Source organism: Podospora pseudoanserina, chromosome 1, assembly GCF_035222485.1.
Source record: "Podospora pseudoanserina strain CBS 124.78 chromosome 1, whole genome shotgun sequence".
NCBI classification, from domain to species: Eukaryota; Fungi; Ascomycota; class Sordariomycetes; order Sordariales; family Podosporaceae; genus Podospora; species Podospora pseudoanserina.
The window spans coordinates 6,556,698-6,571,852 of NC_085920.1; the positions used below are offsets into that span (position 1 = coordinate 6,556,698).

The 15,155-nt window shown below is 53.8% G+C and overlaps 4 protein-coding genes and 1 non-coding gene across 5 annotated transcripts; 4 read left to right on the forward strand and 1 right to left on the reverse strand.

Moving 5' to 3' along the window:
* Nucleotides 1-274: 274 nt before the first annotated feature.
* Nucleotides 275-3,566, reverse strand: QC764_118420 (uncharacterized protein). Its single transcript, XM_062943105.1, has 3 exons — nucleotides 2,815-3,566; nucleotides 1,728-2,741; nucleotides 275-1,669 (listed from the first exon to the last, which is right to left on the reverse strand). The coding sequence occupies exons 1-3, from the start codon at nucleotides 2,933-2,935 to the stop codon at nucleotides 1,308-1,310; spliced, it is 1,497 nt and encodes a 498-aa protein (XP_062806175.1). The 5' UTR covers nucleotides 2,936-3,566; the 3' UTR covers nucleotides 275-1,307.
* Nucleotides 3,567-7,807: 4,241 nt separating this feature from the next.
* On the forward strand, nucleotides 7,808-8,026 carry QC764_118425 (uncharacterized protein; the record flags this gene model as incomplete). The annotated part of the gene is made up of 1 exon (XM_062943106.1): nucleotides 7,808-8,026. The coding sequence occupies one exon, from the start codon at nucleotides 7,808-7,810 to the stop codon at nucleotides 8,024-8,026; it is 219 nt and encodes a 72-aa protein (XP_062806176.1).
* A 2,184-nt stretch (nucleotides 8,027-10,210) lies between these two features.
* QC764_0021970 lies at nucleotides 10,211-10,316 on the forward strand. The gene has a single exon. It is a non-coding gene; the product is annotated as a tRNA-Ala (tRNA).
* A 450-nt stretch (nucleotides 10,317-10,766) lies between these two features.
* QC764_118430 (uncharacterized protein) lies at nucleotides 10,767-12,208 on the forward strand. The gene is made up of 3 exons (XM_062943107.1): nucleotides 10,767-10,920; nucleotides 10,989-11,257; nucleotides 11,318-12,208. Exons 1-3 carry the CDS (start codon nucleotides 10,916-10,918, stop codon nucleotides 11,965-11,967), a joined length of 924 nt encoding a protein of 307 aa, XP_062806177.1. The 5' UTR covers nucleotides 10,767-10,915; the 3' UTR covers nucleotides 11,968-12,208.
* Nucleotides 12,209-12,296: 88 nt separating this feature from the next.
* On the forward strand, nucleotides 12,297-15,037 carry PEX5 (Peroxisomal membrane signal receptor PTS1). Its single transcript, XM_062943108.1, has 2 exons — nucleotides 12,297-12,855; nucleotides 12,916-15,037. Exons 1-2 carry the CDS (start codon nucleotides 12,685-12,687, stop codon nucleotides 14,689-14,691), a joined length of 1,947 nt encoding a protein of 648 aa, XP_062806178.1. The 5' UTR covers nucleotides 12,297-12,684; the 3' UTR covers nucleotides 14,692-15,037.
* The last annotated feature ends 118 nt before the right edge of the window (nucleotides 15,038-15,155 follow it).

A 15,155-nucleotide genomic window follows, 5' to 3' on the forward strand; every position in this document is an offset into this window, starting at 1 on the left:
CATCTCAGGACACATGATTTCCCCTGCTGTGGCTCAATAACTCGGATCTTAAGGTACGTGACTAAAATTGGGCAAGTGAAAATACCCTGTGGTATTTGGTTTCTATCATGGAGTTATTATCAACACCCCAAAGACCAGCAGCCAAACTTTGCGAGCCCTCGTTGTTTTACACCCACAATGCTTCGTGATAACAACGATTGCAATGATCAAGGCAACAGTTGCAACACCGCAGAGCCTCGTATCAAATTTTTCACAATGAGTGAACACAACTTATGTAGACATCACTGTTGGATTATATCACAGCCTACTCAGAGCATCTTGAACCAGATGAGCTTATTTCACTTGTTTATTAAGCCAATCCTCTTCAGCAACAAGCCAGCACCAAGGTCATGATATCAAAGTCAAAAGGTTTACGCCTTTTTTGTTATAGTACAGATGTGCCTGTTATACCGCCACACCATTGGCACCATAGACACCAAACAAGCCGTCCTCCTTAAAGGGCCCCGTCCTCTCCAAATATTCACCACGTTACATAACGCCATCACCAAGCCCGCCGTCCAAAGAATGCAACTAGGAAAACCATCGATGGGGTAAATATATAGCCAGGCACCATCAGCAGCAAAATCAAGTTAAGTTGTTATGCGCACGACTGCATATGGGACATAAAAAGCCCAACATCTTCCACCCTTCCACCCTTCCACGTCCCTGATCATCCCATCATACCTCCTGGCAATATTCCAGACCTTGTACACAACCAAGCTGGCTCATGCGCCTCAAAGCGAACCGTCCATTGGCTGGGCCTCGAAATATTCCTGCACCATCATCCCATCCATCCCTCCGCTTTTTCTGCAAACACCGAGAAAAAAACGAGTATCTTGCTGCCAGCAGGGTATCCCATCCACCGACTTAAACCCGGAAAAAAAATGACACCAAACCCCTTCTCCCGCCTGAGGCGGTGATGATGAAGAACAAAAAAAAAAAAAGGATAGCTCTAGATAGAGCTGAAGAAAGGTAGAAAGAACAAACTGACCAACCGAATGATTTCCTTTTTTTGAACCCCCTTTCCTTCGCCATCCTCCCATTCCCAGGGGTATTTGTCACCGGATTGACCCAAAAAAAAAGAAAAAAAAAAGCTACAGGTATAAGGGGAAAAAAAGGCCACCTTTTATCCCAGACGCACCTCAACTTGAGAAAAGCACCCCTGAATCTTCTGGCGACTCGTATACACACACATACATGAATAGAAAGGAAACCGCCTCGAAGAGGATACTATGAAACACCGACCCCAAATGTAACCCGGTCGACTTTTATCTGGGGAAAGGCGCCCCTGGTGCGCGTGTGTAAACGGTAGTGCCATTTGGTCGTGGACCTTCGTACTGCACGCCCGTCATAGCCTCAGGGCCTGCGCCATTGGTTGGCCCATCGAAAGACCGAAGTGGCGGCAGCTCGGCTTGTTGCCGGGCTCTGGCATATTGGTCATTCGCGTAGTGCTCCGACCCAGGCGGAGGAGGGCCTTGCATTGAGTGACTCTGGCGGTACTGAAGCTCCTGAATCTGACGTCTCATATCCTCCATCTGTGCATCGCGCTTGGTTACCTCCTCGGCAAGCTGCTGAACATGTGACTGAAGATCTCTAATCGTGTTGGTCTGACGTGTGTGTTCTTGAATGGCTTTGCGGACATTAGCTCTCTATTACAAAAAGACACATGGTTCCGAAAACAAACCAACCTTTTGTGAGAATCTCCCACTTGGAAGCCTTGGTGCCCCGCTCTTGAGGCATAAGATCCCTAAGCTGCTCAAAAAGCTCCTTCATCTCCGTACGACGTTTCCGCTCAGCCAGCTTATGGGTGATACGAAGCTCGGGGGTCCTGCTATACGGCTGGTTGCCCGCATGAAGACCGCCTTCTTCGTTCTGCAAATCAGACAACTGCTTGTGCTGTAGAGAGTGATGGTGGGTTGTCGAGTACTCCGAGGCGACCGAAAGCCTCTGGTATTCCGTCATGCTGTGGTGGTCTTCGAGTCGACGTTGTCCGGGAGGCAGCCTTGAATCAACTGTGTATTGGCTGCTGGCCAACGATTCGGCAACGCTGCTTCTCCTCGAGTTTGCCAGGGACTGAGGTGGTCCCGACATGCGTTGAATAGCATTGTCATCTTCGGGAAAAGCCCAGGCCTGACCCTTAGTAGGCTCTGCTGCTCGAGCAATGAGACTGGTGGTTGGCCCTGTGATGGTTGGCGCAATTCTCCCTCCACGGGGATGAACTTCGGGTTTGCGTTCTGCGTTTGGTTGATACCCGTTGGAGATGCGGTTTGTAGCAAGAGAATCGAGGTTGGCACGAGGATGTCTCTGTTGCTGTAGTGTATTCTGGATTGACGACGTCGACTGGTTGTGGCTTGCATAGGGGGACCCGCTCAATCCCAATTGCCCGAATCCCTGGTTGAACCTGCTATCCACGCTCTCCCTCCGTGACATACCAGGCTCCGGCAGCTCGCCATGGCCAAATGTGGCACTGTTGGGGGCCGACTCCAGCGATTGCGGACGGTCAAAGCGGCGAGGGTCGGCGCTGAGAGGGGTTGTCGGCGACACGATCGAGGCAACGCTCATATTACTGTTCGTCGGAGACACGAGTGGCAGCGGGAGGAGGTGGGTCGCTGTTGTGGGCGATGGTGTTTTATCGACGGGCGAGGTTTGGAAACCGGAGTTTGGTGGGCTAAGGACGCCCAGGCCTGAGCCTGTGGAGTTGTCTGCCAGAGCTATTAGTCCTCTTCTTCTTTCCCCTCCGTGACCGAGTAGTTCCTTTCAGCTGGAGCAACATACGCTTGCTAGACACATCTCCGCTTGAGTAGTAGGCAGAGTCTCTGTGGTCTTCAGGTGAATTCAGCACATTTGTCAGGGCGGCGGGCCCGAACTTTTGCGAAGGTGGCCGTTGTTGCTCCATGACGTTTGGTTGGGCCGTTGCTAGTTTGCCAGTAGCTGCAGTGTGGAAATCCCAGTCCGCACGTGGCTCAACCCACGGCGGCGTCGAGTGACGATTCTCAACAGCTTGCAACGTCTCAAGGCACTGAAAAGGGAGCAGCCACGGTCGGCGACGGCAGTGGTGCTTGGCTCAGGTCGGGAGGCAGGTCAATGGGCCACTGGAGGCAGGGCGGGGATAAAGACGAGGAACAGGATGAGATATGTCGCGAATTAAACAGAAGCGATTGACGCTGGGCCGACGTCTCCGGGGTTTTTGGTCTTGTTGTCTGTCTGGTGTTGGGCGGCCGTGAAGACAGACAGAAGGTCAAGATTGACGGCAGGCAGTGTTCGCAGGTGGTGGTAATATCGACGACAGGTTGCTGGAACGGAAAGCCGAAGGAGAAGCGGCAGGATTGTCGAGTGTCAAGGACGGGACAAGCACGTTTTTCAAAGAAGCCTGCCAGCATTGGGCTGGGGAACAAGCTGCCGGGGAAGGGGGGGGCGTGGAGGGGGGAGCCAAGCGCACCAGCCAGCAGCCAGCAACAAAGGGGCCGCTAGCCGGGGGGAACAACGGGCAGCTGGGATTGGGCGGATGGAATTTGATGGGCGGCGATGGTACCGGAGTGGAGGGCGTGGATGGTAGGGGAATCCCTCCCAGCGCAAGAAAAGGGCCCGTTCCTCTGTGGGCAGCCACATGTATCCCGCATGCTCAGGTTCCGGGTACGCAGTTACAATGGGAAATGGGAGCGACATGGCACAAGCGCGGTCGATGCATGCATGCCGGGGTACAAGTTCGAGGGTTGTGGGTTGTGTGCGTGCGCTCTCTCGGCACAGCCAGGTGACACAGAACGGATCAGAGGCAGATGCCAGGAAAGTACTGCACTGGTAGTCTCTTAACAGGGCTGCCGGAAGTGGCAGGAGCCAAAGCCGTCGCGAGGATGCTGAGCTGGGGCCGCGCTCTCTATTTTACAATTGAAATTTCACGTTTCAGGCCACCTGCCACGAGGGACAGCTGTTAGTAGGGCAGGCCCGTGGTACCAGATCCCGATCGTCGCCGCCCAGAGGATCTCCTTGGGGGGGCCCTTTGGGGCCACTAACACGGCGTGGCGTGCCATAGTCGGGACGGTTTTGGAAAGTACCTGCCTGGAGCACCGTGGACAGCAAGCAGTGGGATGACTGAGAGGGCGGGGTGGTGGTGGGTTAGTGGGTGCCTTGCGCACACTCTGAGCTTGCAAGCACATGGCGGATTTGCAAAGGACAGTTGAACAAAGAGAGAGCATGGGGTGTGGCCTCATGCTCATGTGCCCGCGAGGTGAGCGAGACCTTTACGTGCATTGTTGTCGTCTCTCTGGTGGAGCGTGCACGTCGCAATTTGACTGCGTCGGTTTTCTTCAAACTGCACAAGTGCCTTCGTGCTCAGATTTGCCTGTGACAGAGGGTATGTCGATGTGGGAGCATACCACCGAGTAACGGGGCACCGGCCGAGTCCTTCTCCGAGCACACAAGAGCGGCATTGCGGATGACCATCACAAGAGTTTGCCCATATCTTGTCCAGGTGTGGAACAGTCTGTCCTCTCTCACCTAGAGATATCACCGTGTCCTGGGGCCACACCGTGTTGGGGTGACAGCAGAGACTGCATACTGTAGAGCACATTTGTCCCATCTTGAGTATCAGGTATATTTGACTAGTCACTTAATCCCAGGTGGGCATCCTTCTATTTGGCCCTCTCTCTGTCAGTGGATGGACTGGGCCACCTGCAGAAGCCAAACGATGGTTGCAAAGCGGCGTCTGCCTCTCGATGCAAGGGAAGATAAGAGGCCCAATCCCAAACCGCGCCATGGGAGCTGACAGAGAACGTGCGTTTGGTCCAGTTCTTCCACCATTGGCGTGTATGAATTGTGTGAGCAAGATTCGGCAGACTTCCGGCTGAACACTATATGCCACTCGAACCACACTTCTAGCAAGGCCGAGTGAAACACAACGACGGCAGGGCTTTGGTAGTCATGTCAGCATTCTCTGGCTGTCTCTTCGGCGACAAGACCCAGTGGTTGGTACCGTAGATAATCTCCGTGGCGCGCCAGACACAGGCCCGGCTCCTACACTACGACAGTTCACGGGCAGGAAAGTTCAGCCAAGAACCAAAAGCTGTCACTTCACCCTAGCGTAGATACCTGAGTGAGGGGCGGGCTGCGGGAGGTACTTGATGCTTGAGAGGAATGAAGTCCTTACTCCATACGGAATCGTCCCGCAACCTGCTGGAGATCCAGCCAGATGCATTGCAACGTCACAAACCCCTGTCCGCGCACAATTGCTTGCGCGCTCGGCACGTGTCGTTTAGGTTTCCCGCCCAGTGGCTCGTTCGGCGGGAATATTTAGACCCTTGGTAGCCCTGAATGGCTCCAGCCTGTTCGGGGAAGTCGGTACGGTAGCAATGTCGCCGTGGCGGATCGACATCTTGTTTTGTGGATGTGGACCGTGCTTTGATTCCCATCTGGCGGATCGAAACGCTGATGCTTTCGGACAAGACGTTGCGCTGAAGGTTGAAAGAGGAACCGAGAGATACCCAGCCGGGCCACGGTTGCTGCTGCTGAAGTGCTGCTCGGTCGGTGACGAAGGAGAGGGAGAGCTTCAGTGGCCTCCAGAGTGACACTGTTTCGGGCCTGCTTCTGGGCCTGCCGTCTGGTTGCTGCCAGGTGTCGAAACCATCGACGCCAGCTGGTGTCCAAAGGTCTGTACAACCACATAGCAGGAGCACTAGTGTAAGGGCAAGTCACATTCCAAGTTCCGAGCTGGCTCAGTGTTTGGTTCGTTCCATGTGCTTTTGATTGCGGCCCTCGTGGCCTTTGTTGGCACGTTTATTATTACCGAGTCTTGTACCTTGGTACCGTCCACTTTGTCTCGTCAACTCGGGCGAACATCCGTCCTGACTACAACACACCAGGGAATGGTCCTTGGCAACGCGCATAGCCTCTCCAATCTCCATCACCCAGTTTATTACTGCGTTATGTACTGTCAAGCCTCGGTCTTGAGACGCCTTAGCCGCCGTCCCGTGGACCAACAGGCTCTCTGGCAGTTCCAGGTTGGATCCTCAACGGCCCGAGAGCAGAAGGGAACGGGTAGCCAGCCCAATAAGCTTTATGGCGTTGAAACCACTCGCAAAACACCGTTATTTCCTCCTGTACATGTTTGTGAAGACGGCACTGGCAGACAGATCTCTGTTTCGAATGGTCCCGACAAACACAGCTTGTGTTGGATCTCCCTTGCCCCACATCTCCTGGTTCATATCGGCGCCAGGATCCGAAAGCGGCTCAGGACCTGGACGATCACGCCCCCAAAATGTTTGTTTCTCAATCACAATTACCGCTCGGCTCGTCTGGCATCGAACATCTGGCATCTGGCATGCGATCTTGCGCGAACAGGTGTCGTGCCAGGTGCGGGGTTGCCTTGTTGAGTGCCTTGCAGCTTCATTCTCTGGACAAGTGCTTCCAAGCTGGGAGATGGCACAGGCAAGACATTCTAAAAGGCGCACAAAGTGTGACCAAAGTTGCAGACTCTACATCGTCAGGAGATCCGGTACGAAACCCATCAGATATCGACCCAACTACTTACGTACAGCAAAGCCCAGTCTTATGCGGCCCCAGGCGCCTTGACTATCGATATGCGAGGCAAACCAGTTCGCGGAGTAGTTCCAGTCTTGATGTGGATTGGGCCAGATCCTTCCGCTTTCTTCTTGTTGAACACTTGCCCTCAAAGTTCCTCACATCAACCCAAGCTGACCTCAGTACAGTTGTCTCAAGCAAGCGGTTTGCGAATGCCTTGACGGCTGCGCTTACGACGTCTCTTCGACAGAGAGGCCTACTCAGCCAGACAGTGTCAGAGAATATCCCGACTGTAGACAGCCACAAAAGCCTTGTACCTCACAGGTCCCCGAGGGGTCGGCGACGTTGGCTGCAGCCCCTCACTCTCCACCCCACGGCTATTCAGTACCCGCAACCCACTAATCAGACTAGAGAAACGGTATCTTGCATGGTTGATCTGTCTGGGGTGAACCACGGCCGGGGTTGTGGGCCTCCTACCGTGGCTCTCTGGGCCTTCTCAGGGCCAACAATACAGGAGTCCTAGTCGACACCTGTCGACATCCGGGCGGTCTGGTCAGCGATCTCATCTCACAGATCCCAAGCCTGCACAACAATGGCGCGGAGTGTCTCCGTAGTCCAGTCCAGCCAGGTCAGGTCTTGCGGTTTCGCTCGGCCGGGAGATCCTCCCGCAAGGGATGTCGCCATAGTTTTCCAGGGATGTATTACTCGTCGATCACTGGACGCCTCCAACTGACCGTGCAGCAACCTCTTTCCGTAAGCCAGATTGCCTAGGCTCAACTCTCGATGGCCTCCCCTCGATGCGGCTGAGGCCTCGAACTTCACCAAGCATATGTGCTCTCCTGCATAGCCGAGCAGAATCCTCACTATCACAACACGGATACACACACTGTGTTGGGCATTGTCAACTTCTCAGAAGGCTGCCTGTACCTGCATTTCCATCCGGAACCGGCGTGAGACCCTGCTCATCTGATGGGTTGTGGCCGTGACACTGTGATTTCTGCTGCTGCGGTGACAAAACCGGGAGCCAAATGATGGAAAAGTGGTTCCGGCCGACAGAAAACCCTCATGTTGGAGCCGCTGGGCCACAGTCGCTGGCCGCCAGGGTTTGTGAAGCCAACATCCGTCGCTCGCGGATGAGGGTTAAAGGGCAACCCCTCTTTTTCTTTGCTTTTTTTTTCTTGGTTTCTTTTTCCGTGACAGAACGAACATTTGCTTGCAACCTTGCTGATCGTTCTCAGTATCTCATGCTCACCAGATGGCGTCGTACTGCTGGGGCTGCAGGGCACAAGAAAAGAACTGGCAGCTGAGGGACCCAATGAAGGCAATTACCACAAGTACGACCGCAGCTGCTGTATCACCCTGCACAAGAACACTGATCCGGAGACAGCCATGCTGTAAAGCTGATTTGTACTCTTGTGGCTCTCTCCACCGAATATTGTCGGACTGGAACATGGACAGTTCATCCCAGTCCTGACTGTGTTCTCTGGCTCGTATTGGCGAGGGGGTGCGTCACCATCCCATGTTCACGCAGCCAAGGCCGAAAGGTTTTCCTGTCCGGCGCCCCTGATTTGTTCCGTCCTGAGACGCAGAGGTTGCCCCTTTTTCATGGTTTCTCCTATGCCCCTTTATTGGGCAGGAGGAGGAATCGGTTCAGGGACAGAAGAAAAGTGCTCGAATAGAAACAAAAGAAACCAAAGCACTCGCTCCTGGCGAGAGGCTACGCAAGCTTCTCTGGAAATAGTTTGAGTCTCACGGTATTCTACGAAAGGCTGATCTTTTGTGTCGGGTGCCTCGAGCCCACGTGTTTCTCTGTTCCTGAAAACCCCCTCTCTCGGTTCCGTCAGGTTCGGATATCATGGCAGAGGGTCAGGTTTACCACCATCCGATGTTCTGCTATGTGCTGTCAGGTACCACATTCATCACAGTTTATAGCTGAACTGATATGCCACAGGACAGTTGCATCCGCCATTTGTGGCTAGCTTCGCCAATCACAAACTCACATTGCTCACACAAACATCTACTGTCATGAGGGGAAACCTGCACGTATCTGGCGAATCAACAGCACGGGGGAAAAGGGGGGATCAGTATGGGACTGGGGACGCGGGCGCGAGGATGTGCCACAGAGCACAACGGATGTCCTCGAGGGATGGCGTTTTCACTCCGCAAGAAGGACGAGGAATGGGCTATCAGGGGCACAAGACTGGGTGTCACATGGCACACATAGGTTACCAGTGCCGGATTCACCCAATACTGGTTGAAAACTCTCCACTATACAGAACGAGGCCATGACGGAACCAACGGAGGCGGGCGAGCGAGAAACGTCGTATGTCACTATACACAGGTAGCAAGACCATCATCTTCCAGAGGGGTTGCCACAGGTCCCTCGATCATTTACTCGAGATGATGGGACCATCGCAAAGCACCCACTCACGGAAGTTTACCTTTGCCCTGAACCCATCCCACTCATATCTGTCATACTGACCATAACACTCCTCCTCAGTACCACAATCATTCACACCAACCACAAGAAGGCCGATTGTTCGCATGTCATTTCCCCCCTTCCCCTGAACTAGCGGCAAAAGCCTGCACACATGGCTCTCGTAGCTCCTTTGATTGTGACAGGAGGTGAGGTAACATGAGCAAACGACAGCCGTCCATCCATCCGATGTGGGATAGCTTTCAGAAGAGCACACGGCAGGTTACTTGTACCTTGGGAGAGTGTTGAGAAATAAGGTACACGGGTGGTTGCCACTGTCATGGGAGACTTCTGCGTGGTACGTAGTGATACGGTGAGGAGCTTCTCTTATAGAGGAGGAAGTGGTCTGATTTTTTTTGGACGGGCAGGCTGTCTGTTTGGGGGGGTGATATCTGAAAATCTTGAAATAGGTTATCAAAATAGGGAGAGGTTGAGCCATCCTATGAATTGCTAAAAGGAAGCGAGAAATAAAGGGGGGTAATCGTCTATATTCAGGAGCGGCTGGCAAACAGTTAGACTTGCATGAAGAGGTATTCAATGGCTACCACCGCACTTTCCAGGCGTCATGGTGCCAGGAAAGATGATCTTTCAAGTGGTGACTAGAATTCTCTTTGATCGAAGTACCTTGATTTTGAAAACTCTCCAAGGTACAGGTGTTTAATACTTCTATATTTGGGGTGTCCCTTGCTAAGCCTCTACACAACTTAGGTGTCATATCTTTTGATTGTCACTCTCGGCTCGGGAAGTTTCAAAAAGGCGGTTGAGCAGGTGAAATGCCATAACCTATACATTTCAACATCTACTCAACAGTCAGCGCAGATTTCTTTCAAGTCCTATCTTTTGCTTTCAGCTAGCATTTTTTAATTTTTAGCACACCGCATCAACATACACGTCCCTCTCAAGTGTATGTATACCACCTATGGTGATGGTGCCACTAGAATAGCATACTGAAACACCGCCATGGTAGGCCAAACATCAGCTCTCGTGATTCTTCGTACAGTGAACGTAAACAACAATCTGCGTGAGATTGATTCCATGAGCATGTTGCTGACACTGGGAAAGTATAGAATGTGACAATCAAGTCCCCAGCAGCACAGAGACCCATCTCAAACCATGGCCAAAAAGAAAATGAGGAGGAGGACCACACAAAGATGTCAGAACTGAAATGAGGCAAAAGATATGTGGACGGGCTGGGAATCGAACCCAGGACCTTTCGCATACAAGATGACTGATACTAAGATCAAGTCCCGATGCTAAGCGAACGCTCTACCAACTGAGCCACACGCCCTGTTATTGTATGTGGATGTTGTGGTGGGTGGAGAAGGAATTAGGCTTTGAGTATGGAGTGGGATGATGCCTCTTGGAAGCTGTGCATTCTTTTGGTGTTCTTGGACCCACCCTGTCTTTTGAATGGTGGGGGTTGGGAGCAGGAAGAATTGCCACGGGTGAGCGGAAGGACCGTAAGCGCACGTTTGGAAAATTCTTCAAATGGAGGCTTCGACTGCTGGGATTTTGCTTGGGAGGATTGTCCGTGGTTTGTGGCGAGTTTATTGAACTGTTGTTCGTCTTGAACCTGTCAACAACTGCGGTGGGGATTATGATGATTATCCACGATAAGATATCGGATAAGCTTATCTTGGCTTGGCAGGACAGCCGGGGTTAGGGTTGAAGCAGAATGTCGGCTCTTAATGTTCCACTCAGCCTAACCGTATTGAGCTGGCTGGTAAACTTGTGGGGACACAAACATCCGCATCCTTGCAAAGCTTGCTGGTGGGAAAGAAATTTTGGTGCAGTTCGTTCAAAAACTTCATCATCCGCCCATCACACATTCGGCTTACCTCTACCCTTCACACAAGACCAATCCTCTAAGCCACCCTCCCCATTCTCATGATGTAAGTAAACCCAACGAATGAGCTCACCATCTCTGTCCTCCATATATTAACCTGCTGTCTTGCACTAGGCAATCTCTTCGCCGCGCCGCTGTGCGATCTGCCCTCTCGGCCTCCAGAGCCGTTTCGGTCAAGACCACCTCTGCTCCCTTCGCTTTCCCCATCGTCAGAGCCGCCGCGGTTTCCAGAGCTGTCCCTGTGCAAGCTGTGCGGTGGTATTCCCAGGAGCCCACTTCGCAAGACCCATTGTCGCAGGACGTCACCGAGGAGGCACATGAGGCCGAGGAGAACATCACAGAGCAAACCCAAGAAGAACGCCAGCCCAGGAGGCAGCTCGACAGTAAGTCTGCACCCTGCACACGCAATATCATATGAACACCATGCTGATAGTGTGTAACAGAGTCGAGAGCCATCTTTGTGCGCAACATTGTGTTTGAGGTCAACGAGCAGCATCTGAAGGAGGCCTTCGAGACATATGGCGAGATTGAGGACACCTACGTTGCCCGCGACCCCCGGGGTATGAGCAGAGGATATGGCTTTGTCACCTTCAAGGACGCCTCCGCCGTCAGCGCTGCGTGCGCCGCTGTCAACGGCTCTTTCTGGCATGGACGCCGGGTAACCTGCATTCCCCGCAGAGACGAGGAGCAGACACCCCGTGCCCGCGAACAGAACAGGACGCCTAATGCCCCCACCAATCAACTTTTCGTCGGTAACATCCCCTACGAGACCACCGACGCCGAGCTCAACAACCTCTTCGCTGGCCTCTCGAACGTCACCGACATCCGTATCGCTGTCGACCGCACCACCGGCTGGCCCCGTGGCTTTGCCCATGTCGATTTCACCGACGTTGCTTCCGCTGAGGCTGCCAAGGAGAAGCTGGCCGCCACCAACCTTGGTGGCAGACAACTGAAAATCGACTTCGCTACCGGTTACGGAAAGGGTGAGCGCACCAACAACAAAAGCTTTGGTGGCCGTGGTGACCGTGGCGACCGCGGAGACCGTAGAGACCGTGGCGACCGCAACGACCGTCGCAGCAACGACGGCTTTTAAGATGGGCCGACCAGCCCTCGTTGATAATGACGCAAATACCCCTTTTTTCATGTCGGCCCCGGATGGTGGGCGGAGGTTTCATTCTTGTCGTGAACGATGGGAGGTAGCCAGAACTGTGTAAAATACCATGATTTGTGTTTATACCGAGATGCTTTCTGTTACAAATTGGCGAAAGATAGACTGTAAGATTATGTTGTGTAGCAATAATACGCTCTCTCCAAGACTCCTGCCTCCCTTTTTCCTCTTTGTCGTCTTCTTGAATGTGCAGCAGCCCCAATGCACAAGACCAGCTGAAAAACGAATCTGAACAAAGTGGGGGCCCGGTCCCGGGGCAACCAGCAGCTTAGCAATCCCTAGGGGGGCCGGACCCTCCAGCAGCTGCCTCGGCACATGGCTCTTATTTGTTGCCAGTGGCGGGACATCAACTCGGTCCGGACAACAAACAACGTACAACTCAGCACAGCATCTGTATCGAATATTAATTCGCCAGGCGCGAGGCCATTCCAGCTCAACAAGAGAGGTCAAAAGAAAACCAGCAACTTGCTCACCGTCTCGCTCTGCATTTTAGGTCGAGTTGGGCCCGATTCTTGCTTACATACCTCCCGTCACCCCGCCACACGCTTCGGCTCTCCTTTTCCTCCCACCTGATTGAACCCCTTATTGCCCTCGCCAAACTCGACTGCCTTTGCGATTTCCTCACACTTCACAGTCACAGCCATGTCATTTCTTGGAGGCGCCGAATGTTCAACGGCGGGCAATCCGCTCAGCCAGTTCACCAAACATGTCGGAGACGACAAGAGCCTGCAGCATGACAGGCTTGTGGGAAGAGGCCCAAATAGTGCTATGGGTGGCTTCCGAAATGTTGGCCGCAATACTCCCCAAGACGAGGTAGGAAGGATGTGAGGACCAAGAGGGCACAGGAACGATACTGACTGACTGGCCGAATAGATGGTGAATGGCTTCCTCCACCAGAATGCCACCCTTCCCGACATGCCGCTCGAGCAGCAGCAGGGTCCTTTGGCCCACGCCCATCTCGATCACCTTCGCGCTCAGTCCGGCTCTCCGCTCTCGCCAACATGGGCCCCTGATACCCAGGCCGCGATGGAGGCCGCGTTCAACGCACCTCCCGGCACCCACTTCAGCGCCGACGAATTCGCCAAGTTTCAGCACATGAACCCTGCGGCTGCCGTATCTCATGCCCCGTCGATGCCCGGCGCCAGCGCGAGCATGCAGCGGCCCATGATGATGGGCGGTGGTATGAGCTACAATATGATGCAACGCCCCATGTACCAGCCCATGTTTGGTGGTCAGATGCACATGGCACACCAGCCTCTCCAGCAACACCAACAGCCGGCAGTCGAGGGTAAGGGGAAGGGCAAGGTTGTGGAGCTGGACGAGAGCAAATGGGAAGAGCAGTTCCAGCAGATGGAGCTCCACGATCGCCAACTGCGGGAGACAGAAAAGGACGAGGCTTTGGCCATGGAGCCCGAGTTGAACAAAATGGACGAGAAGCTCCTGCACTCCGAAACCGGCTACGGTGACCTGGAGTCGATATGGCGCGGCATCCAAGCAGAGCAGGCGCAGCTCAAGGAACTGGACGATATCGAGGACGACTTTGCCAAGTTCGACAGCGCCAACTTTGGCGGAGATAATCTCCACGACTGGGGACTGAACAACAGGCTCGGAGCCGATCCCATCGTTCAGGATTATCTCTTCGAGGATGAGAACATCTTCGAGAACACGACAAACCCATTTGAAGAGGGCATTCGGATCATGAACGAAGGCGGAAACCTTTCCCTGGCCGCTCTTGCTTTTGAGGCTGCCGTCCAAAAGGACCCCGAACACGTTGAGGCCTGGGTCTATCTTGGCCACGTGCAAGCCCAAAACGAAAAGGAGGAGGCTGCTATCCGCGCTCTTGAACAAGCCATGAAGCTCGACCCCAACAACCTCGCCGCTTTGATGGGTCTGGCCGTCTCTTACACAAACGAAGGCTACGACAGCACTGCCTACCGCACCCTCGAAAGGTGGCTCAGCGTCAAGTACCCCCAGGTCATTGCCCCGCAAGATCTGTCGTCCGCTGCCGAGCTCGGCTTTACCGACCGCGCCCAGCTCCACGACCGCGTCACCAGCCTGTTCCTCGAAGCTGCCCGCTTGGCCCCCGACGGAGACCACATGGACCCCGACGTCCAGGTCGGCCTCGGAGTGCTCTTCTACGGCGCCGAGGAGTACGACAAGGCGGTCGACTGCTTCCAAGCCGCGCTCCACTCCTCGGAAATGGGCACCTCCAACCAGCGCGAGCAGATCCACCTCCTCTGGAACCGCCTCGGTGCCACGCTCGCCAACTCGGGCCGCTCAGAGGAGGCGATTGCCGCGTACGAAAAGGCGCTGTCGATCAACCCCAACTTTGTCAGGGCGAGATATAACCTGGGCGTTTCTTGCATCAACATCGGGTGCCATGCCGAGGCGGCAGGGCATTTGCTCGCTTCGTTGGATATGCACAAGTCTGTCGAGAAGAGCGGGAGGGAAAAGGCTAGGGAGCTGCTCGGTGGCGGAGGTGGTCCGGACACGGACGCGAGGATTGACGCGATGACCACTCAGAATAGGAGCACGACGCTGTATGATACGCTGAGGAGGGTTTTCACCCAGATGGGGAGGAGGGATCTGGCCGAGAAGGTTGTTGTTGGAGTTGACCCTGATATTTTCAGAGGAGAGTTTGATTTTTGACGGGGACGGTGACCGTAACAAAGGTGCGTCTGAGAAAGGGGGGCTGTGGCACTTGACTGGTAGGAAGGGGGTGGTTTGGGAGAGGTTGTTGGTTGTGTGAGAGTAGGGGTTGTTGATATTTCCTTTGTTTGGTTGAAAAGGGGCGGTAACAGGTTTTGGGTAAGTGTTGGGAAGGAGGCGAAAGGAGAGGCATTGCAATCAGCATTTTCGTGGCGATCATTCTGTGGCATACAATAGCTGGTTGGGGGGGGAAGGGGGGCTGGTAGCGTTGCTGGGTAGTGCATAGAGACAAATAGCCATATACACAAAGCGAGTCACAGTTGTCATTGTTATCACTGCATACACGAGGTCCACCATGTTTGAAAGCTTTTGGCATTGCGCCTGCTCTTGTTTCTTCAAGGACCAGGTTGTCTGGTTGCTGCTGCTGCTATACAATCGCTGTTACAAGAAAATATTCCCACCCA